The sequence below is a fragment of the Syngnathus leptorhynchus genome, unplaced genomic scaffold, assembly GCF_054491065.1.
Source record: "Syngnathus leptorhynchus isolate UIUO unplaced genomic scaffold, UIUO_Slep HiC_scaffold_685, whole genome shotgun sequence".
Lineage (NCBI taxonomy): Eukaryota > Metazoa > Chordata > Actinopteri > Syngnathiformes > Syngnathidae > Syngnathus > Syngnathus leptorhynchus.
This window is the reverse complement of record NW_028232552.1, coordinates 3,148-29,194: the sequence shown is the minus strand read 5'-3', so window position 1 is coordinate 29,194 and position 26,047 is coordinate 3,148. Positions and strand designations below refer to the sequence as shown.

At 44.9% G+C, this 26,047-nt stretch overlaps 3 protein-coding genes and 1 pseudogene across 8 annotated transcripts; 3 read left to right on the top strand and 1 right to left on the bottom strand.

Moving 5' to 3' along the window:
- Nucleotides 1–392: 392 nt before the first annotated feature.
- On the top strand, nucleotides 393–2,699 carry LOC147036327 (protein S100-A13-like; annotated as a pseudogene).
- Nucleotides 2,700–2,820: 121 nt separating this feature from the next.
- On the top strand, nucleotides 2,821–8,866 carry LOC147036326 (semaphorin-4A-like). Of its 4 annotated transcripts, XM_085905292.1 has the most exons (15): nucleotides 2,821–2,984; nucleotides 3,263–3,318; nucleotides 4,548–4,771; nucleotides 4,840–5,000; nucleotides 5,061–5,120; nucleotides 5,201–5,299; nucleotides 5,424–5,517; nucleotides 5,624–5,746; nucleotides 5,825–5,952; nucleotides 6,046–6,227; nucleotides 6,518–6,662; nucleotides 6,754–6,943; nucleotides 7,012–7,127; nucleotides 7,225–7,477; nucleotides 7,561–8,866. In XM_085905292.1, exons 3-15 carry the CDS (start codon nucleotides 4,672–4,674, stop codon nucleotides 8,217–8,219), a joined length of 2,310 nt encoding a protein of 769 aa, XP_085761418.1. In that variant the 5' UTR covers nucleotides 2,821–2,984; nucleotides 3,263–3,318; nucleotides 4,548–4,671; the 3' UTR covers nucleotides 8,220–8,866. The 4 variants fall into 4 exon arrangements, with proteins under 4 accessions (XP_085761418.1, XP_085761417.1, XP_085761416.1 ...); XM_085905291.1 differs by lacking the exons at nucleotides 2,821–2,984; nucleotides 3,263–3,318 and adding an exon at nucleotides 3,820–4,009; XM_085905290.1 differs by lacking the exons at nucleotides 2,821–2,984; nucleotides 3,263–3,318 and adding an exon at nucleotides 4,030–4,112 and having other exon boundaries at nucleotides 7,576–8,866.
- A 149-nt stretch (nucleotides 8,867–9,015) lies between these two features.
- On the top strand, nucleotides 9,016–12,184 carry LOC147036325 (uncharacterized). 3 transcript variants are annotated; one of them, XM_085905295.1, is made up of 9 exons: nucleotides 9,016–9,508; nucleotides 9,923–10,029; nucleotides 10,149–10,262; nucleotides 10,339–10,395; nucleotides 10,476–10,613; nucleotides 10,928–10,975; nucleotides 11,098–11,211; nucleotides 11,363–11,470; nucleotides 11,536–12,184. In XM_085905295.1, exons 2-9 carry the CDS (start codon nucleotides 9,931–9,933, stop codon nucleotides 11,620–11,622), a joined length of 765 nt encoding a protein of 254 aa, XP_085761421.1. In that variant the 5' UTR covers nucleotides 9,016–9,508; nucleotides 9,923–9,930; the 3' UTR covers nucleotides 11,623–12,184. The 3 variants fall into 3 exon arrangements, with proteins under 3 accessions (XP_085761421.1, XP_085761419.1, XP_085761420.1); XM_085905293.1 differs by lacking the exon at nucleotides 9,016–9,508 and having other exon boundaries at nucleotides 9,830–10,029; XM_085905294.1 differs by lacking the exon at nucleotides 9,016–9,508 and having other exon boundaries at nucleotides 9,830–10,029; nucleotides 11,533–12,184.
- A 9,959-nt stretch (nucleotides 12,185–22,143) lies between these two features.
- On the bottom strand, nucleotides 22,144–25,742 carry LOC147036324 (protein tyrosine phosphatase type IVA 2-like). The gene is made up of 6 exons (XM_085905296.1): nucleotides 25,342–25,742; nucleotides 24,956–25,064; nucleotides 24,779–24,871; nucleotides 24,571–24,701; nucleotides 23,444–23,518; nucleotides 22,144–23,344 (listed from the first exon to the last, which is right to left on the bottom strand). Exons 1-6 carry the CDS (start codon nucleotides 25,344–25,346, stop codon nucleotides 23,233–23,235), a joined length of 525 nt encoding a protein of 174 aa, XP_085761422.1. The 5' UTR covers nucleotides 25,347–25,742; the 3' UTR covers nucleotides 22,144–23,232.
- Nucleotides 25,743–26,047: the final 305 nt, after the last annotated feature.

Here is a 26,047-nt window from a genome sequence, read left to right as displayed (position 1 = left end):
TCGAGTGTAGAGGTGAACGACTTGCAGCAGCTTGTCATTCTTAAAAGAACAAGGGTGTGGTGTTTTTTTTTTTTTTTTTTTTCTTCAGTGTGTGTGAGAGAAAGCGAAAGAGACAAAGCTGCCTGCCTGCATGCATGGAATAGCTAGTTGGTACTAACTTGAGTTTGTGTCATGTGACTTGATATTCATGTGGCTCGCTTGCAGTTCTAAAAAGAAAAAAGTCATAAAAAAAGAAAACTGAAGAGAAACTTAGCTCAAAGAAGCCCAAAATACTCATCGTAATTTAATTTATGGACCTTGGGGAAAAAAAAAAACCCCAGATAGGCCCTCTGGATGCCAAATGGAATTTCCAAACAATCAGTGTATTATATTACAAATTGTCCGAGAAATAAATGATTCCACAAGTTTTGAATATTGTGATACTCGGGTGGGGTAACATATCTTGTCCGATACCCGTTTAGTACTCGGATTTGGAGGGCGCCATCAACACGCTGGTCACCCAGTTCCACTCGGCCTCGGCCGACAACGGCCCCACGCTAAAAATGGACGAATTCAAGGGGCTTTTATCCTCTCAGCTGCCCACCATGGGCAAGGTAAGACTGGCAAGCACCCACACACATATAGATTTATAGTAGTTTGGGCGTGGCTTCATGTTTCTCACACATAGCCTAGCAAGGAAGGAGGCTGGCTCTTGACAACGTGTGCGTCCGATCGTGCGGCGTGGGCGCCTCCACGGACTTAAGCAACGTCTCGAAAAGATGCATGCGGGGGGTGGGGGGTTGTGGGGGTTGGAAAGCGGAACTCGTGGCCAACCACACTCGCAGCCTTGGGAGCAAATCATATTGTCCAAGCGTCTTTTCCACGACGTTCTGGTCTGTAAACACCATGATTGATACCTTTTAAGCGTCTCTCGAATTGGAAGCTGTTCTTTTTTTTTTTTTCTGCAGCATTGTGATTTTCTTGTTGCGGGTCAGATTGACCCATTTGATAGTCTAAGCAGAAAAAATGGATTAAAGATAGCGTGATTGTGAAGCACCGCTTACAATTTCATTTTCAGACAAAAAAAGCAGCTTGTATGTAGCCAAGGTATCACAATGTTAATTCGATTAGATTCATTCATTTTAAAGTGGGGAAGAGCATTTCAAATCAAACAGTCAATTTTCCACAATTGAATTCAGATTTTTAAGCTAGCCGGCCCCGGGTTGTGCGTTTTTAATGGTTCGCGTCAGTCTTCCGACAGCCCCCGTGATCTTTTAGCGCATGCTTTGAATTCCTCCAGTTAACCGTCGGCCGTTGCCAGCAGAAGAAGGAGCACGGCTCGAATATAGCCGTACATACTTTGTGGAACTGTTAAAGCCTCAAGGTGTATTTACTCTTCGGACACAAAAGTAGAGGTGAGAATTGGAGACGGGCGTGTTCGGGGCTCGGTGCTTTGCTGTGTTAAGTTGCAGAGGCAGTACCTTTTTTTTTTTTTGTGTGTGTACTTTACAAGAACCATTTTGAAATGTTTCAACTTGCTACAATTAATCCATCAAGTAGTTATGTATCGTTTATTTTAATAATTAAGAAAAAATGCTACATCAAAGCTTTCTGTTCACGTAAAAGTGAATAATTTTGAATTTTTAGATGAAAAATATGATGCTTGTATTATGTTATCTGTCCATGGCATTTCACATTGTGTTAGCATTAAGCTAACAAAAGGCAGGCAACATTTACACGTTGAATTCTTTGTATTATGTTAAGACGAATTAACGACAAACGAACCGTCAAACTGCTGTTGTGAAGTGAACACAGACATTTTTCCCCACTGTCCCGCCTCCTCAAACTTTCTGTTGTGAAGTCACAACGTTAGCATGGTGTGTTGGTAAATAAATTGCATCACAAGTAAAGCTAAAAACCTAATTTGGGTTCCTTCCATGTGTTTTCGCAGGCCTTTATGTCAGAACAGGGCCTGGGTGAGGTCATGCGGAAGATGGGCGTGGGTGACGGTGAGGGCATCTCCTTCTCCCATTTCTGGAATTTAATCCAGAATCTAGCCACCTCGCAGCTTGGCCTCCTCGGCGGCAACAAGGGCACCTCGTGCAGCTGCGCCCTCCTGTGAAGACCCTCAACAAATCAGCACCAAAAACAGCAACCAGGTTCCACCCCCATAATGCCCCCTGAAATGTAGAACCCACAACCACCATCATCAGGTTCGGGGGCAAAATATAAGAAGATGGCCCATGTGCAAGGCATTCCATTTTTATACGCGATCATCTCTATATGACAGGTTTTAACATTTCCATCATATGTTGTGTAATAAAATCCAGAATCAAAGCAGGCTAGTTTTCTCTCTTACCAAATCGATTCACACAACAAAAAAAAGCTTTTGCATTTTTTTTTTGTTTTTGTTCGTTTTATTGAGTTAACAAACTAACCTTCCATCAGCAAAGTGGGATTGCTGGTGCTCTTAATCAAAGTATAACAGAAATGAATAATCTCGTCATATCCATCAAATTTAAAGGGTACAAAAGGTCATACCTGCTCTAATCATTAACTCACATTCATGTTTTTTGTTTTTTTTTTCCTTTCTCATGTATAGTCCAAAAAGATTGTTTACTTATTAAATGTATTTTATTGGCAGTTGGGTGAGATCAGCGTTGAGTAGAATCAGTTTGTGAAATAATGTTTGAATAAATTCATTCCTTGTGCACAATTAATCTCGAGGTATGTTGTCACAGTGCTTGAGAATCAAAATTGTTCTCATGTTTTCTATGCTTGTACAAAACGACGACAATAAAATAGGTAGACATTGTTGGCTTTAACAGGCGGTGGCAACAAACTCAAAATGAGGTCCTCCAACCCACGCCAACTCCTGACGTCACTCCTTCGGCATCGACACAATGTTGGGAATCCCCCCTCAGTGGGCCCCTTACTGGCTGTTGCCGGCCATTGGGGGGCGCGAGAGACAACTAATATTGGTCAATATCAACGACACCACAGTGGTATAGTATTTAATTTTTTGGGTTGACAGTATTTCAATTAGTTGCAAAAGTTGAAATGATGTCACAAATGCTGCATCAAGTTGTGGGTGGTAGTTTTACCCGGCTTTTTGACCACGTGTCTGTTTTCAGGTCACCCCGTTAATCCTGTTTGACTAATCTCCTTTACTTCTGATTAGCCTCTCCCTACCTTTCCCTGCTTTTTCGAGGTTAACTTGTTTCAATGAAATTCAATGACTCAAGATCGGTGGTGAGCTTTGACTGCTCTGCTGTCCATGCAGGAAAATTAATGGGAGTTCGTCTACTCGGAGAAGATGGATGGTTAAAGATCTGACAGGTACTTTTGCAAAATCACGCACCGGGCGGGGGAATCCCCAACAAACCAGATTTGGGATTAATTAAATGGTGGACATTAATTAAACTTGTGTGGATTGAACAGTCTGTACCCACTTGGAAGATTTTGTACTAGTCACGCCTTGTACACTGCAAATCGTAGATTGCATGCAAAACAATTTTTTTTATAGTTTACAGACTGTAACAAAAATATATAACAATTGATATCCGTCCATCGAGCCATGGTAGAGTAAATGTATGTATAACAGTTGATATTAAATGATTGTTTCTACAGATTTTTATTTTCCTGATCAATTTGTTGCAAAATTGGTGAAAACGTTGGTTGTATGTAAATAAATAAAATGATTTGGGTAATGTTGGATAGAAAAATGGCGAAATTAGTGTTATTTTGTGCAGCATCTTTGACTGTTGACCTGGAGAATATGTGATTGACAGGTTGCTTCAAAATTTGGCTGTCACACGGCACACTGGGACCACCAGTCGTGTGTCTTCGGCCCCACTGGTGGGCGGAGGCAATTTGTTGACATAGTAAAGACCCAATTCTCCCTCTCACCCACTCACGCCCTCCACGGTCAGCGTTTTCGCCGCGCCGACACGCGATTGCCTTGCAGCCGCTTCCTGCTTTAAGCTCTCCGTGGTGGGGGGGGGATAGAACCGGCGGTACCGGACGATACGTAAGCGAGTTGAAATCATTTATGGCTATCTTGCAATGTGCACACCTTGTTTGTGTTATGGCTTTAAATGTTTTGCACAAAGACGACGATACGAAGAAAAAAGGTTGTTTGCATGAAATGCTCTTTTATGGGAGGCTCATGCAAACATCCAATCGCATATTTCATCTGTTCATCGTGTATTTTAATGGCAACATTTGCAGGATTTAGTTTAATAGTGAACCGGCTCGGTGAAGAGCTAACTGTTAGCATGTAAGCTAACGTAGCAGGGTTTTAGTGCGTGTGTGGTATTTAAGCGCTCACATAAACGTCGTAAAATACAAACTCCCATTTGTGTCTTGACTTAATGTTCGATTTGCCCTCATTTAATTCACTTTCTTGCTTAGTAACGTTATAAATAACTGGATTAAGAACTGCATAGGAACAATGCTATTTGATTCCTGTATCCTCATTAATAAAGAAAGATGGAAGTCTCTCTTTTTGTCTTTCTACATAACTCCAATTGTATATATAAAACCTGCTTGTAATCTGCCCCTCTAAGCTGTCTCAACAATGGGTGCCAACGGAAAAATGGGGTCACAGCGAGGGTCGCTGCCCCTGCTCTCAGCGTCTCTTTGACCCCCCCACTGAGGACCATCAACCCTCCACGTCAACTTTGCGCCACGATGGAAAGTGGCTGCCGTTTGCTCGCCGTTGCCGTGACTCTGCTGTGCTGCGTGAGCTCCTCTGTGACCACCCCGATGGCTCGGGTCTCCTTCCCAATGGGTGAGTGAAGACTTTTCTTCATTCCACGTACATGCCGTTTCTTCTCTGATCTTCATATGCGATCACAGGCAGTCCCGGGCGACTCCTCACCCGCTTCAGCAGTGCCGACGTGGGCAACACCACCACGCTGCTCCTCGGCGACCACGGCGATACTCTCTTCGTGGGCGGCCGTGACATCGTGCTAGAGCTGGACGTCAGCCTCGAGGACACCATAATCCTGAGGAACAAGGTAAGGGAAGGCGTGCTAAGTGGGAGATGTACAATACCGAACATTGCGTTCTTCTGATAGTTGGACTGGAAGCCTTCGGAGAAAGACCTGGAGCAATGTTCTATGAAAGGCAAGAAGATGGCAAGTAGCTTTTTTTGCACACATTTCACGATCCAATTCTTGTTCTTTAGTCCAACTTTTTCTTTTCTTTCCTTTTCCAGACGGACTGTCCAAATTTCATCCGTGTGTTGCTGTTCCTGAACGCCACTCACCTCTACGCTTGTGGAACATTCGCCTTTAGTCCACGTTGTATCTACATCGTAAGTTTGCCTTGCGTAAATATATCCATTCTGTATACAAAGTCGAAACGATCGATTTAATTGACTGACCGACTTAATCACAAATTCCATATTCCCTGGCGTGCGTCTTAATTTACTTTTCCAGAACTCCGATACATTAACGATGAGCCTCAAGGTCGACGAGGGACGAGGTCGCTGCCCTTATGACCCCTACCAGCGCAACACCGCTATCATCGTAGGTCCGTGACGCTAAAGTGTTAGCTTACTGCTCCCGTCCATTTGTTACCACCACACACGGAAGAGCTGTCAATCAAAACGAACATGCCTGTCGTGATGTGTCGCCAGACGGCGAGCTGTACACGGGCACGGTGGCCGACTACCGTGGCAACTGGCCGCTCATCTCCCGTCACCTCAGCGAAGGCTCTCGCGTGGACCTCAAACTGGACGACACGCTGGGATGGCTGGAGGGTAAGGACATTGCGGAGGGCACGGTCATTTTGTTGTTCAGCATATGAAGTTTTTTTTTTTTTCCCTTTCTACGTGCAGATCCGACTTTCATAAGCTCCACCTTCGTTCCGGACGAGGGCAAAATTTACTTTTTCTTCAGCGAAGTGGGCCGGGAGTACGACTTTGTCGACAAGTTCATCGTTTCACGCGTTTCCCAAGTCTGCACGGTAAGAACGAATAGACGGGAACCAGGCCAACTCGCGTGAATTCGATATGACGCAGGATCGACTAGACTTGTTTTCCGATTTGTTCTTTCCTAGAGCGACGTCGGAGGTCAGCGGACGCTCCAACGGCGCTGGACCACCTTCGCCAAAGCGCAGCTACTGTGCCAGGCGGACGGCGAGCTACCCTATAACGTCATCCAGGACATCGACAGCCTGGCGCCAACCGAGGGCGCGCCGACGGACGACACGCTTTTCTACGGCATCTTCACCTCGCAATGGTCAGTAAGATGTTTTCCTTCATATTTATTTATTTTTTTTGGTTCAACTGTTCCCAGGATATTTGAAGTCAATTTTATTTATTCCTTTATTATGTAGAGAACTTTATTACAGCTGCAGTTTCTTTAAGGAAGTTAAGAGGATTTTTTTTTTTCCTGGCAAGAACAAAAGGAAGAAAAAATTCTCCACACGTGATTGGTCATCAGGCATCCCGCGTGTCTTCTCCTTCACACTGTATCATTTTTCCATGTCGAGTCACGCGTCGTTGATTTTGTTTGCCCTTTTAACCCAGGTCAATCAATTCGGGACTGTCGGCCGTGTGCTCGTTCCGCTTGGCGGATATCAAGTCGGCCTTCTCGGGCAGCTACAAGGTTCTCAACCGTGACACGCTGCAGTGGAGCACCAGGGTGCAAGAGAGGGTGGCTAACCCGGGCCAGGTCAATGTCACCGAGATGCAAATATTTTTCTGGCTGTGGAATATTGAAGAATGAATAAACATCTGAGGCTCTCCTTTCCTCACATCTTCAGTGCGGCTTGCACAACGCATCAGACAACGCCCTTCGCTTCGTCAAGGAGAACTTCCTGGCGGACGACAGCGTACGGCCAGCGGGCGGAGGTCCTACCATGGTGTCCGCCGAGCACCGCTACAGCCACCTGGCAGTCCAGAGGGTCCGGGCGACAGACGGCGTGGACTACATGGTCCTCTTTCTCCTCACAGGTGAGGCTACTTTGTGAGAGTATTTTTCAGGATTGCGAAGAGCTCAAACGTCTTTGATGGTGTTTCAGAGTCGGGGTACCTTCACAAAGCGGTGCTGCTGCAGAGCGGTGCTCATGTAGTGGAGGAGGTGCAGGTGTTCCTCAAACCTCAACCTGTCAAGAGCCTCAAGCTGTCCATACCCAAAGTACAGCCATTCCATCTGACTCCAATGGCCATTTTTTTTCTTTATAGTAAATATTGAAATAGTCTCACAAGATTAGCTGCCGTCATTTCTTCAACAGGGCTTGATCTACGTCGGTACATCGGAGGGCGTGCTCAGGTTCCCGACGGCCAACTGTTCCTTCTACTGGACCTGCGCCCAATGCGTCCTTGCTCGGGACCCCTTCTGTGGGTGGGATGCCACCCGCCGGGCCTGCGTGGGGGTCTCCGGGACCCACCTGGGCCAGGACGTGGAGAGAGGCAACGTGGAGAAGGCGTGCGAGAGCGCCGCATCCGTGCATAGAGCTCGCTTTGGACCGAGCAACCTCCCAGCAGGTAAGCCACATTTTCAGTCCAGAAGTACGAGAGGAAAAAAAAAAGCCAAGAAAATTCAGCTCCAGTTGTCATCTGTATATCAGCTCCCTGTCCCGCAGGTGAGCAGCTGTCGGTATCCCTGCACGAGGTGGTACGCCTCACGTGTCCCGCCGCCTCGCGCCTCTCCCGCCAATCGTGGGAGCGCCCCAACAGCCGCCTATCGCCGGAGCTCTACCTCCACCTGGACGACGGTAGCCTGAGCTTCGTGGCCACGCCCGCCACTCTGGGCCACTACCTGTGCCTGTCCGCCGAGAACGGCTTCCGGCAGACCATGGCCGTCTACCACGTCAAGCAGAAGAGCGGCCCCCTACCCAGCCCAAAGGGACCCGAGTCCACGCAGCCGGGCCGCAACTTTTCCTTATGGATGATGAAAGCCACACCAAATGAGGCTGTCTACCAAGACGGGGACTCGCTTCTGTCATCCCAGACCCCTTCTTACTTAAAGGAACTGGTGGCCGTGTCGGTCCTCTTAGTGCTTTGCCTGAGCGTGCTCTTCACCATCCTCCTCTTTGTGGTCAGAGAGCGATGGCATAGCCGTACCGTGCCGCAGCAAGTGGTAGCCGATTCGGACAGACGGACTTCAGAAGAGCAAGAGGCCCTCCAAGTGGGGCCCGCGCAGAGCAAACGCAACGGCCACGTCCAGGCCGCCATCTCCAACGGGCTTGCCGCTTCCAACGGACACTTGCCCAACACGCCCATTTGAGCACCGGCACTCCAGGTAGGAATAAAAAATAAATAAATATTGCTGTACTTGTCATAATGTGACAAAGATCAAATGGTTATTTTCCCAGAATATTTTTCAAAACACATTTTCACTTTAGGGAATGCTTACCCACTTTTAATGCCACGTGACTGCAAAATATACAGTCCTCTTATTTTAGTAGACTTTGGTACGAAAAATGTCAATTGTTAGTAGGAACTCAATGTTTGCACACGTCGGGCACATCACAAACTTTATGGAAGTCTTTTATATGGGTTTTTTTCTTTTCTACTCAACGGTGACGTGTTATAGGATGGCATTGCTGCTCCTCAACGTGCCTTTGCTACACACTTGGACCCTGTCATAATGTGACTGCTGAACTATTCCCTGTGTTCATTTTGAATGTTAAATGTGAACATGGTACTAATGTGCTTTTTGACACTTTTTAATTCACTCCTTCAGGGGGGGGGGGGGTGACCAAATATGCTGATCATCCAAGGACTTAAGTTTAACTCCCTTTGGATGCTCTTTTTTGTTTTTTTTTTGTTGAGGGGGTCGGATTGGTCTATTTTCACATCTGGACCGAATCAGTAGGGCGCAAACACAGCTGTCACGATAGAGAAAAAAAAAAAAAAAGCAAGACGCTGAATTCCAACCACTATCATAATAAATATTGTGTTATGTGAATGTCTTTCGATGTCACTCAGGATTTAGCCTTATTAGCTTTGTGCAGTATACGTTTCAGAATACACTGTGCTGTGTTTACTGTATCAAGTTTTAAATGGGCTCTGTAGCGCTACCACGTGGCCAAAAATATTAAACGCACCCTAGAAAAAAATTCTGAAGATACGTGTTTTAAAAAAAAAAATAAAGGTAGAAACTTCTTTTATGAATATGTATATAGTTAAAACATGTATATTTGGTTTCATTTTACACATTTAATTTTTTTCAAAATATTTTAGCATTAGTATTTAGCATTTTTAAAAAACACAACGCATTTTCCACATTTATTATATAAGCAATCACCACATGGATGTTATTTTCTCTCTTGGTTATATTTAACATTTACATAAATTTTTCAATAAATTGAGCAACGTCATCACATGATGACATCACCAGACAGCTTCCCTTCCCTCCTTCCTCTCTCCCGGACTGCAAGTCTGCAAAAAGTCTGCAGCGGCCCGTTTGCTGCAGTGCCATCACACACACACACATATACACAATCTCACACTCTAATTTTAGCAGCTTGCCTGTCCAACAACAACAAGAGGTTGCTTGGTGACTCGGCACAGGTAAGAACACCTTTTTCTATTTGTATATGTTTCTCATGAGATGCACGAGTGCTGGATGTCATTCCAGAGCACACCCAAAGTCATACTGCAGTCACCTCCCACTTTGCTGCAGTGTATCTTGAGCAATTTGATTTAATCATCCACAAATGGCAGCAGTGATGGAAATAAGTGAAAATTGTAAAATCAAAATGTGCATTTGCACAGCATGTGATAAAGTGTTTTGAACATGATCGATGGTGTGCCTAATGATTTGGCTCGTCACCTGCCTCTTTAAGAGGCCTCTCTCTCTGGTCTAAGTCTGCTAGAGGACACAGTGACGACTCATGCACCCATCAAATTTATGTTTATTGCATGCATGGTTCCCACCACATCCTGTAAATATGTCCCAAAACTTTTGTCCACACAATCACAAAGGTATCGAGATGTCCCAGAACGATCCGAAAGAAACGACGCCCCCGCCGGGGACTCTTAGCCCGGGCCAGCTACAATCCCACTTCAAGATGGAGCCAAAGACTTTGGGGGTGAGCTAGTCAGAATGGAACCATGAGACCAACAAAACATGCTAACATGCTGTCTGTTTGCTGAAACATGCCATCTAAGATGAAAAAAAAAACAATAGCAACTGCCTTGTCCTCTTCAGGCCATTCAGCTGGTCATCGCGGTGTTGATCCTGTGCCTGAGCATGTCCGTGCTCCGGGAGCACGAGATCCACTTTACGGCCGACGTGGCGCTCTTCCTCGTCGTGGTCGTTCAGGTGGGAGGAGCTAGCGCTAACATTTAGGTTTGTTCAGAATTTTGACCTCCTTCACTGATCCACTTCTTTCTACCAGGTCATCTTGTCGGGGTCTGTGTTGATCCACAGTGGTAGGAGGCCCACTCTGTTTTGGGTGAGTGGGCTTTCAAAAGCAAAGAGCCACATGCTGCTTCACCAAGACATAAGAAATTGTTGTTTCTGGTGGTTTTGCAGGTCAAATGCGCCCTGGTTCTCCATCTGATCAGCGCCGCGTTCGCCACCGCCGCCCTCGGGCTGATGTCCAAGCACCTCCCGTACAGGCAGGACTCGTACCACTGCGAACACTGCCGCCGCCTGGAGTACCACGCCGTGGTAATGCAACTACAGCCAGCGCTTGCATTGCACCTCGTTAGATAATTAAATGTCCCGTGAGTAGCGCTCGCTTCATTTAGCGAGTCTTGTCCGGTGCAAGACTGAAACAATGTGATTGCAAGATGGAAGGAAGGTCTACTAGCTTAATGCTAACATAAATGCGAAACATCATTGACAGGATATTAAAATTAGCATATCCTTTTTTGTGCTTCTTAATTATCTTTTCCATTAGAGATCAGTGCTGCAATACTAGATTCTAAATTCTACGCATTAGTGGCCCCAAAGCCAACTTTTTTTATGTTTTGTCTTCGCAGCTACATTGTTTCAGGAAATGCACCGAGCTGGTCGAGCAAAAGTGCAAAGTAAGCAGACAGCCATCGTACATTTTCTTTTTGTTCTCTTTTTTTTGTTTTTTGTTTATGCATTCAGCCCATGTGGGACATTTTTGCTTTTGTGCTAAACGAGTAGGTCTTGCTTTGTTTAGATGCTCATTGATGGCATCCTGGGGACGCTGGTGATCTTCCTGGTGCTGGAGTTGCTGATCTGCATTACCGCCATGCTCTTCGGTCTGACCGTGCTCGCTGCTCGCAGGACTCAGGTCATGACCTCACCTGCCTTTCCATTTGGACATGATCTTTTTTTCATTTCTATAAATAGCCACGTGTTCTGATCTGATTCAACTCCACTTCTGTATCCAACTTGTCTAACTATTGAATTTTCATTTATTTTAAAATGTTGTTGTTGTTCAGGCTCCAAGTGAGCGACCTCGCTACCCACAGACCCGCCCACCACCATCGCCGGTTGTTCACGCTGTTCGAGCCACTCCCCCTGCGGCGACCGAGCCCTTTCCATCCCAGGTACTGCACGCACACACACACACATGCATACACACACTCAAGAACAACTGTTTGTCTGTGAGCAGGTAGCCGTGGTGGTGACCGAACCTGACGCCGATCTGCTGGAAGACATCGCGACCCCGCCCACCGAACCTCAAGTGGAGCCCATTTAAACTCTGCGCTGTACAATAATGCAAACAATTGGAAAATGAGCTGTTGACCGTCACACAGCCACGATAGAAGTCTTGAAAGAAATATATCTGAAGTTTAGTTTGTATGATATAATTGAGTCACATCACAAAAAAAAAACATGATACTGTATTTCTGCAACTAGTGGCCAGGGGCTTTAATTTACTTAACTGCAGATGGGCAGTGGGCATTATGGTGCTATTATAAATGTATGTACTTTTTGCATATTATTATTATTGTTCATTTATTTATTTCATTGGATTTATTTACTAAAACCAAATGTAATGTGCTGTAGAAATGTCATTTTGTTTGTTTGCGAGACGGCCACTAATTGCGTAAATACATTTTGTTTATCCACAAGTATGACAACAATGGCAGTGATGTTTTTTCATAATGTAGCACATAGCACGCTTATCTTCTTTTATAAGCCTTACAGTACATCAAAATATTGTTCATCCCCGGTAGTGCTGAATTGTGATCTATATTTACTGTGTCTTTTATCACTTGTTAATCTGCAATCACACTGTATATTCTGTAAAAGTGTCAAATAGAACCTTTCAATCATGAGCAGATAGTGTCATGATTATACTTGCATTGTTCAATAAAAGACACAGCAGGTCCAAGAAGAACTTTCTGGAACTTTTGGTGTAAATACACTCAAGGTAGAAGGATATGCACCAACATTTTAAGAAGAGCCCCCGTAATTGCAATTGAGCTTGATATTCCACAATTAGACTCTTTTAAAAGACATCTCTTCATACACATACCGTACATGTGCAATATCCAAAGAAGCGCTTTTGCCTGACTTGAATTGAGCTTTCTCGGCTTCCGTACACTTCCGCTTCAGCGAGCAGCTATCTCTTCAGGTTGTTGTCATTTGGGCTATCGCCTGAGTCATGTTAACTTTTTACAAGCTCTCCATTTGCTGTATATATGTACACGCATACATGTAAACAATGACATGAAAGGAGAATAATTGTTAGTTGTTAGGTCAGTCTGATGAAAAGGCAAAATGGACATGTTCATTTTGCGCTGGGTTACATACAAGTGAATGGGGGCACTGCCATCTTGCGGTAGCTTGACGTCATTACACCAGTCGATCGCCAAGCCACTACTGGTCGATCGCGGGAAAAAGGAAAAAATGGACATGTTCATTTTACGCTGGGTCACATACAAGTGAATGGGGGCACTGCCATCTTGCGGTAGCTTGACGTCATTACACCAGTCGATCGCCAAGCCCTATTGGTCGATCGCGGGAAAAAGGCAAAATGGACATGTTCATTTTACACTGGGTTACATACAAGTGAATGGGGGCACTGCTATCTTGCGGTAGCTTGACGTCATTACATGAACCGCTTCATAAAGCATGAACGGCAGTCTTACGCTATAAACTTAAGCTCCAAGTCTGCTTCGTGTAGGACACGAACCATGCTCTTCGGATCACTAGGTAAAGTTATAACCCATTCTGCCATTTCGCCGGGGAAATTCCTCGATTTTATTAGGTAGTGTACAGTACATAAAGGACGTCTGGACAAAAAGGAAACATGGACATGTTCACTTTACGATGGATTACAGACAAGTGAATATTTTTTCTGATTGGCTGTTTGATCAGTGACGTCACTTGGACACTCCATTAGGTACACCACTATTTTCAAGTGTACCTAATCACAGGCCACTTCATTAGGGAAAATTCATGGTCAAAATTTAAATGAAAGTGAAAAGTGCCACACCCAAACAACCCCCCACTTTGTGATTGGCTGTTCAATCTGTGACGTCACTCGGACACTTTATTAGGTACACTGCCATTTTCAGGTGTACCTAATCACAGGCCACTTCATTAGGGAAAATTCATGGTCAAAGTTTAACGGAGAGTGAAAAGTGCCACACCCAAACAACCCCCCACTTTGTGATTGGCTGTTCAATCTGTGACGTCACTCGGACACTTTATTAGGTACACTGCCATTTTCAGGTGTACCTAATCACAGGCCACTTCATTAGGGAAAATTCATGGTCAAAGTTTAACGGAGAGTGAAAAGTGCCACACCCAAACAACCCCCCACTTTGTGATTGGCTGTTCAATCTGTGACGTCACTCGGACACTTTATTAGGTACACTGCCATTTTCAGGTGTACCTAATCACAGGCCACTTCATTAGGGAAAATTCATGGTCAAAGTTTAACGGAGAGTGAAAAGTGCCACACCCAAACAACCCCCCACTTTGTGATTGGCTGTTCAATCTGTGACGTCACTCGGACACTTTATTAGGTACACTGCCATTTTCAGGTGTACCTAATCACAGGCCACTTCATTAGGGAAAATTCATGGTCAAAGTTTAACGGAGAGTGAAAAGTGCCACACCCAAACAACCCCCCACTTTGTGATTGGCTGTTCAATCTGTGACGTCACTCGGACACTTTATTAGGTACACTGCCATTTTCAGGTGTACCTAATCACAGGCCACTTCATTAGGGAAAATTCATGGTCAAAGTTTAACGGAGAGTGAAAAGTGCCACACCCAAACAACCCCCCACTTTGTGATTGGCTGTTCAATCTGTGACGTCACTCGGACACTTTATTAGGTACACTGCCATTTTCAGGTGTACCTAATCACAGGCCACTTCATTAGGGAAAATTCATGGTCAAAGTTTAACGGAGAGTGAAAAGTGCCACACCCAAACAACCCCCCACTTTGTGATTGGCTGTTCAATCTGTGACGTCACTCGGACACTTTATTAGGTACACTGCCATTTTCAGGTGTACCTAATCACAGGCCACTTCATTAGGGAAAATTCATGGTCAAAGTTTAACGGAGAGTGAAAAGTGCCACACCCAAACAACCCCCCACTTTGTGATTGGCTGTTCAATCTGTGACGTCACTCGGACCCTTTATTAGGTACACTGCCATTTTCAGGTGTACCTAATCACAGGCCACTTCATTAGGGAAAATTCATGGTCAAAGTTTAACGGAGAGTGAAAAGTGCCACACCCAAACAACCCCCCACTTTGTGATTGGCTGTTCAATCTGTGACGTCACTCGGACACTTTATTAGGTACACTGCCATTTTCAGGTGTACCTAATCACAGGCCACTTCATTAGGGAAAATTCATGGTCAAAGTTTAACGGAGAATGAAAAGTGCCACACCCAAACAACCCCCCACTTTGTGATTGGCTGTTCAATCTGTGACGTCACTCGGACACTTTATTAGGTACACTGCCATTTTCAGGTGTACCTAATCACAGGCCACTTCATTAGGGAAAATTCATGGTCAAAGTTTAACGGAGAGTGAAAAGTGCCACACCCAAACAACCCCCCACTTTGTGATTGGCTGTTCAATCTGTGACGTCACTCGGACACTTTATTAGGTACACTGCCATTTTCAGGTGTACCTAATCACAGGCCACTTCATTAGGGAAAATTCATGGTCAAAGTTTAACGGAGAGTGAAAAGTGCCACACCCAAACAACCCCCCACTTTGTGATTGGCTGTTCAATCTGTGACGTCACTCGGACACTTTATTAGGTACACTGCCATTTTCAGGTGTACCTAATCACAGGCCACTTCATTAGGGAAAATTCATGGTCAAAGTTTAACGGAGAATGAAAAGTGCCACACCCAAACAACCCCCCACTTTGTGATTGGCTGTTCAATCTGTGACGTCACTCGGACACTTTATTAGGTACACTGCCATTTTCAGGTGTACCTAATCACAGGCCACTTCATTAGGGAAAATTCATGGTCAAAGTTTAACGGAGAGTGAAAAGTGCCACACCCAAACAACCCCCCACTTTGTGATTGGCTGTTCAATCTGTGACGTCACTCGGACACTTTATTAGGTACACTGCCATTTTCAGGTGTACCTAATCACAGGCCACTTCATTAGGGAAAATTCATGGTCAAAGTTTAACGGAGAGTGAAAAGTGCCACACCCAAACAACCCCCCACTTTGTGATTGGCTGTTCAATCTGTGACGTCACTCGGACACTTTATTAGGTACACTGCCATTTTCAGGTGTACCTAATCACAGGCCACTTCATTAGGGAAAATTCATGGTCAAAGTTTAACGGAGAGTGAAAAGTGCCACACCCAAACAACCCCCCACTTTGTGATTGGCTGTTCAATCTGTGACGTCACTCGGACACTTTATTAGGTACACTGCCATTTTCAGGTGTACCTAATCACAGGCCACTTCATTAGGGAAAATTCATGGTCAAAGTTTAACGGAGAGTGAAAAGTGCCACACCCAAACAACCCCCCACTTTGTGATTGGCTGTTCAATCTGTGACGTCACTTGGACACTTTATTAGGTACACTGCCATTTTCAGGTGTACCTAATCACAGGCCACTTCATTAGGGAAAATTCATGGTCAAAGTTTAACGGAGAGTGAAAAGTGCCACACCCAAACAACCCCCCACTTTGTGATTCGCTGTTCAATCTGTGACGTCACTCGGACACTTTATTAGGTACACTGCCATTTTCAGGTGTACCTAATCACAGGCCACTTCATTAGGGAAAATTCATGGTCAAAGTTTAACGGAGAGTGAAAAGTGCCACACCCAAACAACCCCCCACTTTGTGATTGGCTGTTCAATCTGTGACGTCACTCGGACACTTTATTAGGTACACTGCCATTTTCAGGTGTACCTAATCACAGGCCACTTCATTAGGGAAAATTCATGGTCAAAGTTTAACGGAGAGTGAAAAGTGCCACACCCAAACAACCCCCCACTTTGTGATTGGCTGTTCAATCTGTGACGTCACTCGGACACTTTATTAGGTACACTGCCATTTTCAGGTGTACCTAATCACAGGCCACTTCATTAGGGAAAATTCATGGTCAAAGTTTAACGGAGAGTGAAAAGTGCCACACCCAAACAACCCCCCACTTTGTGATTGGCTGTTCAATCTGTGACGTCACTCGGACACTTTATTAGGTACACTGCCATTTTCAGGTGTACCTAATCACAGGCCACTTCATTAGGGAAAATTCATGGTCAAAGTTTAACGGAGAGTGAAAAGTGCCACACCCAAACAACCCCCCACTTTGTGATTGGCTGTTCAATCTGTGACGTCACTCGGACCCTTTATTAGGTACACTGCCATTTTCAGGTGTACCTAATCACAGGCCACTTCATTAGGGAAAATTCATGGTCAAAGTTTAACGGAGAGTGAAAAGTGCCACACCCAAACAACCCCCCACTTTGTGATTGGCTGTTCAATCTGTGACGTCACTCGGACACTTTATTAGGTACACTGCCATTTTCAGGTGTACCTAATCACAGGCCACTTCATTAGGGAAAATTCATGGTCAAAGTTTAACGGAGAATGAAAAGTGCCACACCCAAACAACCCCCCACTTTGTGATTGGCTGTTCAATCTGTGACGTCACTCGGACACTTTATTAGGTACACTGCCATTTTCAGGTGTACCTAATCACAGGCCACTTCATTAGGGAAAATTCATGGTCAAAGTTTAACGGAGAGTGAAAAGTGCCACACCCAAACAACCCCCCACTTTGTGATTGGCTGTTCAATCTGTGACGTCACTCGGACACTTTATTAGGTACACTGCCATTTTCAGGTGTACCTAATCACAGGCCACTTCATTAGGGAAAATTCATGGTCAAAGTTTAACGGAGAGTGAAAAGTGCCACACCCAAACAACCCCCCACTTTGTGATTGGCTGTTCAATCTGTGACGTCACTCGGACACTTTATTAGGTACACTGCCATTTTCAGGTGTACCTAATCACAGGCCACTTCATTAGGGAAAATTCATGGTCAAAGTTTAACGGAGAGTGAAAAGTGCCACACCCAAACAACCCCCCACTTTGTGATTGGCTGTTCAATCTGTGACGTCACTCGGACACTTTATTAGGTACACTGCCATTTTCAGGTGTACCTAATCACAGGCCACTTCATTAGGGAAAATTCATGGTCAAAGTTTAACGGAGAGTGAAAAGTGCCACACCCAAACAACCCCCCACTTTGTGATTGGCTGTTCAATCTGTGACGTCACTCGGACACTTTATTAGGTACACTGCCATTTTCAGGTGTACCTAATCACAGGCCACTTCATTAGGGAAAATTCATGGTCAAAGTTTAACGGAGAGTGAAAAGTGCCACACCCAAACAACCCCCCACTTTGTGATTCGGCTGTTCAATCTGTGACGTCACTCGGACACTTTATTAGGTACACTGCCATTTTCAGGTGTACCTAATCACAGGCCACTTCATTAGGGAAAATTCATGGTCAAAGTTTAACGGAGAGTGAAAAGTGCCACACCCAAACAACCCCCCACTTTGTGATTGGCTGTTCAATCTGTGACGTCACTCGGACACTTTATTAGGTACACTGCCATTTTCAGGTGTACCTAATCACAGGCCACTTCATTAGGGAAAATTCATGGTCAAAGTTTAACGGAGAGTGAAAAGTGCCACACCCAAACAACCCCCCACTTTGTGATTGGCTGTTCAATCTGTGACGTCACTCGGACACTTTATTAGGTACACTGCCATTTTCAGGTGTACCTAATCACAGGCCACTTCATTAGGGAAAATTCATGGTCAAAGTTTAACGGAGAGTGAAAAGTGCCACACCCAAACAACCCCCCACTTTGTGATTGGCTGTTCAATCTGTGACGTCACTCGGACACTTTATTAGGTACACTGCCATTTTCAGGTGTACCTAATCACAGGCCACTTCATTAGGGAAAATTCATGGTCAAAGTTTAACGGAGAGTGAAAAGTGCCACACCCAAACAACCCCCCACTTTGTGATTGGCTGTTCAATCTGTGACGTCACTCGGACACTTTATTAGGTACACTGCCATTTTCAGGTGTACCTAATCACAGGCCACTTCATTAGGGAAAATTCATGGTCAAAGTTTAACGGAGAGTGAAAAGTGCCACACCCAAACAACCCCCCACTTTGTGATTGGCTGTTCAATCTGTGACGTCACTCGGACACTTTATTAGGTACACTGCCATTTTCAGGTGTACCTAATCACAGGCCACTTCATTAGGGAAAATTCATGGTCAAAGTTTAACGGAGAGTGAAAAGTGCCACACCCAAACAACCCCCCACTTTGTGATTGGCTGTTCAATCTGTGACGTCACTCGGACACTTTATTAGGTACACTGCCATTTTCAGGTGTACCTAATCACAGGCCACTTCATTAGGGAAAATTCATGGTCAAAGTTTAACGGAGAGTGAAAAGTGCCACACCCAAACAACCCCCCACTTTGTGATTGGCTGTTCAATCTGTGACGTCACTCGGACACTTTATTAGGTACACTGCCATTTTCAGGTGTACCTAATCACAGGCCACTTCATTAGGGAAAATTCATGGTCAAAGTTTAACGGAGAGTGAAAAGTGCCACACCCAAACAACCCCCCACTTTGTGATTGGCTGTTCAATCTGTGACGTCACTCGGACACTTTATTAGGTACACTGCCATTTTCAGGTGTACCTAATCACAGGCCACTTCATTAGGGAAAATTCATGGTCAAAGTTTAACGGAGAGTGAAAAGTGCCACACCCAAACAACCCCCCACTTTGTGATTGGCTGTTCAATCTGTGACGTCACTCGGACACTTTATTAGGTACACTGCCATTTTCAGGTGTACCTAATCACAGGCCACTTCATTAGGGAAAATTCATGGTCAAAGTTTAACGGAGAGTGAAAAGTGCCACACCCAAACAACCCCCCACTTTGTGATTGGCTGTTCAATCTGTGACGTCACTCGGACACTTTATTAGGTACACTGCCATTTTCAGGTGTACCTAATCACAGGCCACTTCATTAGGGAAAATTCATGGTCAAAGTTTAACGGAGAGTGAAAAGTGCCACACCCAAACAACCCCCCACTTTGTGATTGGCTGTTCAATCTGTGACGTCACTCGGACACTTTATTAGGTACACTGCCATTTTCAGGTGTACCTAATCACAGGCCACTTCATTAGGGAAAATTCATGGTCAAAGTTTAACGGAGAGTGAAAAGTGCCACACCCAAACAACCCCCCACTTTGTGATTGGCTGTTCAATCTGTGACGTCACTCGGACACTTTATTAGGTACACTGCCATTTTCAGGTGTACCTAATCACAGGCCACTTCATTAGGGAAAATTCATGGTCAAAGTTTAACGGAGAGTGAAAAGTGCCACACCCAAACAACCCCCCACTTTGTGATTGGCTGTTCAATCTGTGACGTCACTCGGACACTTTATTAGGTACACTGCCATTTTCAGGTGTACCTAATCACAGGCCACTTCATTAGGGAAAATTCATGGTCAAAGTTTAACGGAGAGTGAAAAGTGCCACACCCAAACAACCCCCCACTTTGTGATTGGCTGTTCAATCTGTGACGTCACTCGGACACTTTATTAGGTACACTGCCATTTTCAGGTGTACCTAATCACAGGCCACTTCATTAGGGAAAATTCATGGTCAAAGTTTAACGGAGAGTGAAAAGTGCCACACCCAAACAACCCCCCACTTTGTGATTGGCTGTTCAATCTGTGACGTCACTCGGACACTTTATTAGGTACACTGCCATTTTCAGGTGTACCTAATCACAGGCCACTTCATTAGGGAAAATTCATGGTCAAAGTTTAACGGAGAGTGAAAAGTGCCACACCCAAACAACCCCCCACTTTGTGATTGGCTGTTCAATCTGTGACGTCACTCGGACACTTTATTAGGTACACTGCCATTTTCAGGTGTACCTAATCACAGGCCACTTCATTAGGGAAAATTCATGGTCAAAGTTTAACGGAGAGTGAAAAGTGCCACACCCAAACAACCCCCCACTTTGTGATTGGCTGTTCAATCTGTGACGTCACTCGGACACTTTATTAGGTACACTGCCATTTTCAGGTGTACCTAATCACAGGCCACTTCATTAGGGAAAATTCATGGTCAAAGTTTAACGGAGAGTGAAAAGTGCCACACCCAAACAACCCCCCACTTTGTGATTGGCTGTTCAATCTGTGACGTCACTCGGACACTTTATTAGGTACACTGCCATTTTCAGGTGTACCTAATCACAGGCCACTTCATTAGGGAAAATTCATGGTCAAAGTTTAACGGAGAGTGAAAAGAGAGTGAAAAGTGCCACACCCAAACAACCCCCCACTTTGTGATTGGCTGTTCAATCTGTGACGTCACTCGGACCCTTTATTAGGTACACTGCCATTTTCAGGTGTACCTAATCACAGGCCACTTCATTAGGGAAAATTCATGGTCAAAGTTTAACGGAGAGTGAAAAGTGCCACACCCAAACAACCCCCCACTTTGTGATTGGCTGTTCAATCTGTGACGTCACTCGGACACTTTATTAGGTACACTGCCATTTTCAGGTGTACCTAATCACAGGCCACTTCATTAGGGAAAATTCATGGTCAAAGTTTAACGGAGAGTGAAAAGTGCCACACCCAAACAACCCCCCACTTTGTGATTGGCTGTTCAATCTGTGACGTCACTCGGACACTTTATTAGGTACACTGCCATTTTCAGGTGTACCTAATCACAGGCCACTTCATTAGGGAAAATTCATGGTCAAAGTTTAACGGAGAGTGAAAAGTGCCACACCCAAACAACCCCCCACTTTGTGATTGGCTGTTCAATCTGTGACGTCACTCGGACACTTTATTAGGTACACTGGTATTTTCAGGTGTACCTAATCACAGGCCACTTCATTAGGGAAAATTCATGGTCAAAGTTTAACGGAGAGTGAAAAGTGCCACACCCAAACAACCCCCCACTTTGTGATTGGCTGTTAAATCTGTGACGTCACTCGGACACTTTATTAGGTACACTGCCATTTTCAGGTGTACCTAATCACAGGCCACTTCATTAGGGAAAATTCATGGTCAAAGTTTAACGGAGAGTGAAAAGTGCCACACCCAAACAACCCCCCACTTTGTGATTGGCTGTTCAATCTGTGACGTCACTCGGACACTTTATTAGGTACACTGCCATTTTCAGGTGTACCTAATCACAGGCCACTTCATTAGGGAAAATTCATGGTCAAAGTTTAACGGAGAGTGAAAAGTGCCACACCCAAACAACCCCCCACTTTGTGATTGGCTGTTCAATCTGTGACGTCACTCGGACACTTTATTAGGTACACTGCCATTTTCAGGTGTACCTAATCACAGGCCACTTCATTAGGGAAAATTCATGGTCAAAGTTTAACGGAGAGTGAAAAGTGCCACACCCAAACAACCCCCCACTTTGTGATTGGCTGTTCAATCTGTGACGTCACTCGGACACTTTATTAGGTACACTGCCATTTTCAGGTGTACCTAATCACAGGCCACTTCATTAGGGAAAATTCTTTACACTTACTTTCCTTGGTGAAGTAATCTACTTTTCAACAGTTTATAGAATTTGAATGTCAGAGTAACATGTAGAAAAATGAACAAACAAGTTGAAATTATTTTGGCTATCAAATCATCCTAAACTCACCTTTTGTAAACAACTTATGCAAAGAAGACACATGACACTTTTTATTCAATTTAATTTTCTTTCAAGAACAAATACGAATTGGGGATGTTTTCAAAATGGGAATAAAAAAAAAAACCCTGACCATTTTCATTCTTACACTTTTTGCCTTTCAGGTTGTGTGTGTGTGTGTGTGGGGGGGGGTCTTCAGGCTGTGTGTGCCTCTTAAGGGGAGTCCTATGGTCATTGTAAAAAAACAAAAAACAAATGTACCAATTGTAGAGGTTGCGCAACTGATGTGGAATGGTGAATGTGCATGTGTGGAGGCTGTCACAGCAGTTCGGTGGGCTTTACTGAGGTGGACAGACTATTGCACTCCAAGAAAAAAAAATAGAACAAAAATAAAGACATGGCTCTCAAAAGAATGAAAAATAAGGATTGAGGAGGAAAAAAATAAAATAAAATCAGTGTCCTCACCCCTTTGCAACTCCCAAACGGATCATCATGTGAATAAATATCGCAGACATACTCAAACTCTGTGAAGCTTTAAAATGAAAGTGACTTCAAACAAGTTAAAAGGAGGAAAAACATGACTGCAATTCTTGGTGCGCCGAGTGAGGAAAAACATCCCAACATGGACAGTCACAAGAGGCTTAAAAACGTTTTATAAGATACATTAATCTATTCCAATCATAAAATTAATTGTTTGCAGGAATAAAGATCAGATTTTATATTGCATCCTTTCATCACCACTGTATGTGTAAAATAAAAAAAAAATAAAAAAAATCACAAAAAGGAAGTATAATACCCCCACGTTGAATGAGGTGGGGGGAGAATAAAAGGAAAAAAAAAAAAGAAAAATAATATTAAACTAAACAACAGGATGGACTATATTTGGGCCGTGGTTGAGAGTAGAACGGGTAGGTGGGCCCCATCTGTGTGCTTTGCTGGTTCGGCTGGTGGACCCCCACCGTTGCAATTCATTTCATTCGATTACTCGCTTGTTCTCTGTTCAATTAAGCATGTTTACAAATCATCACAACAATTACACACAGCGCCCTTTCTCTCTCTCTCGCCTCTTATTTTCACCCTCCACGCTCCCGCTCGAGGTGCATAGGCAGGTAGGTGCTGGTGGGCTTGGCTGGCTTTACTGCACGCAACAGCTGTGGCCGTTGGGGTCCTTGAAGCGCAGACGCATTTTCGGTCGGTATTTCTCGAGGTAAAGAAGCTGTTTGGAGTTGAAGGCCCCGCGCCTCTTCCTGAAGGAAACAACGGTAGAAAACAAAACAAACAAAAAGTTGGCCGTGCTTAGAAACCAGATCGTCACCTTTTGACATTTCTCCAACAAAGTAACTTACTGCCTTATGAACTGCACAGCATCCTCATACTTCATCCCGCTCTCGATGAGAGCCAAGGCCACCAAGACAGGAGCGCTGGGAGGTGGACAAGGTGAAGGGAGACACAAGAAGGAGAAGATAAGATTAAATGCCAGAGTTCGCATGGCTTTGTTGGTGCGCGGCTTGTTTCAACCTGAGAAACAGGCCTGGGAAATCAACAGGGGTGCGAGGGTTCGCGTTGCCTTGCTGGGGCAGCGGGTTTACGCTACACACGCTACAATACCATAGCGGCGAGGAATAATATCTCGGGGAAAATAAATAAAAGCTTCACGGCTGGGTCAAATCTCAACGCTTGGTGAAGTCAATTTCCCGCAGGGTAGAATTCGAGGCCGAATGTGAGAACGCAGAGATGGAAAGCTGCGGGGCGGCGAAAAAAAAGGCAAAGAGAATCATAAAATGGAGGGCGGTGGAGGTAATCGCTGTCAAATAGTTCCAACCCAAGCGCCCAACGAGATCAAGCCAAGTTCCCAAGCAAGAATGACAGTTACACAACATTCAGAACGCAAAATCCGAGAGGCCAAACATCCGATTGGGCTTACATGTGCCTTTGGGGTCAGAAGTTTTAAAAAAAATTTTTTTTTTTTTTTTTGGTACTCGCTTGCACATGCATCATGTGCTTCTTTATTTTCAGGCTCGTTTTGTCTTTTATTTTTAAACGCGTGTGAAATTCTCTGCCCCGCTGCCAGTGGAAGTGAGTAAGTGCACCACACGCACGCACTTAAGCCAACACAACCTCATGACCGCCCATCAAATCACATGCAAATGGTTGGGGGGAGTGGGGGCTTTTAGCCTTGACACTACTCCAGTTTGAAAAGCTAAAAAAAGCGAGCTGCTGATGAGACACCCAACGAACGCGGGTGCGTGCTCCTTTCGCGTGTTGGTCTTGCCATTTACATCTCGCCTCACTGATGTCGGGGGCCAAAACAAATACTGCTAAAAATAAACTCCTGCGTTGTTGAACGTTGTTGTAGCAACTGGCAAGTATAAACGCCATGACGGCACAGTTGCCATATTAAAAGGCATCGCTGCCTGCTTGGAGCGTAAGGCCACAAATGTCACCACCCCCCTCCCCCTTTTGAAGGACTCACCGGCCGAGCCCTGCCACACAATGCACGGCGATGCAGCAGCCGGGTTCCTCTCGAAACTTGGTGTTGAGCAGCTTGAGCCAGTCGTCCACAATGTGGGTTGGGGGAGGGGCTCCGTCGTCAAACGGCCAGTCCTTTACAAAGACAAAAAAAAAAAAATGTGTTCAAACATTTTCTAACAAAATCATTAAGGATCATTGCGCTCTCTTACCAAAACCTGAATCCCTTCCTTCTCCACCGGAGCCTTGTCGTAGGTGGCTTCACACACTCTCACCAGTGTGTGGACCGCAAACTTTTTTAGCTCCTGGCAGGGTGTTTAAAAAAAAAAAAAAAAAAGACCAGTCGTAAACAAGTGCGTTTATGTGAAGAAAAGCGTCGGCAGACATACCTCGGTGAACTTGTTAAGGGTGGCATTGGTGGGATTGTGGGTGATGAGGAACCTCATGCACTCGTAGGTTATCTCGACTGCAGCGGGGCGGTTCATGTTGGCGAGACGGCTTGAAGGAAATAAACAATTACAATGCAAAACTCTTACCAAACCAACAAACAAAAAAAAAAGTCAAGAAAAGGGAGATTTGCGGTAACGGCTGAGGAAATAAAAGGAGGGACGACAAGGAGGTGATGAGGGTGATGCACACAGAGGACGGGGAGGAAGGGACAAAAAACGAGTCCGACGAAACCTCGGGATGTAAAAATAAAAACAATACAAAGTCAAAATGGCAAACAAAAAAAAAAAAGGAAAAAGATGGAGAGACTATCCGAAAGTCACTTTACCCCATTCAGGAGAGCTGTTTGTGATTGGCTGTTCAAAGAGAAAGCAGAAAGCAAAGAGTTGGCGGATTGGCTGGGGACAGTTGGGGCGAGGACCACGCGTACGTTATCCAGGTGGGCCTTTTTAATTTTTTTAAAAAAAATGATTCCAAAAGTCAGCGCTTCCGAGGACAATGGCCAGTCAAGGGGGCTTGCGGGCAGCGTAGTCTTTCGGGGCGGGGCAGCCGATTCACTTCTCCACGGCGGCGAGGTGCTGTGCCTGGCAAAATTCCCCGCTCACACACGCCATATAGGTACGGCCCAAGTTAACACAGAAAGCCTGTCGAGAGAGACCAGATTTAGAAATGATTCACACAAAAGGCGACACAGTTGAAATTTGCCCTAGTGTAAAAATAAACAACATAAGAAGCTGCAACCACCATGACGGACTCTGCTTCATTTACAAAGGGGGGTGGGGGGGAACTTGCATGACACTGGTTAAGTGGGAACGGGAATTGCGAGCTTTGGACTTCAGCACGGTGTCACAGGCCTGTAGTCACAAGGTGAGGATTACAGGGTGGGCAAAGCTTCAAAACGAGAGGAGGCTCCAGTCCCACGCTTTTAAGGCTTCCGTGTCTGTCCGCGCTTAATAATAAAACGGCTGCTCTGATTAGCGGAACAAAATCCTCAAAACAGACGTTGGATGCATGATTCGTTTTAAATAAAAAAA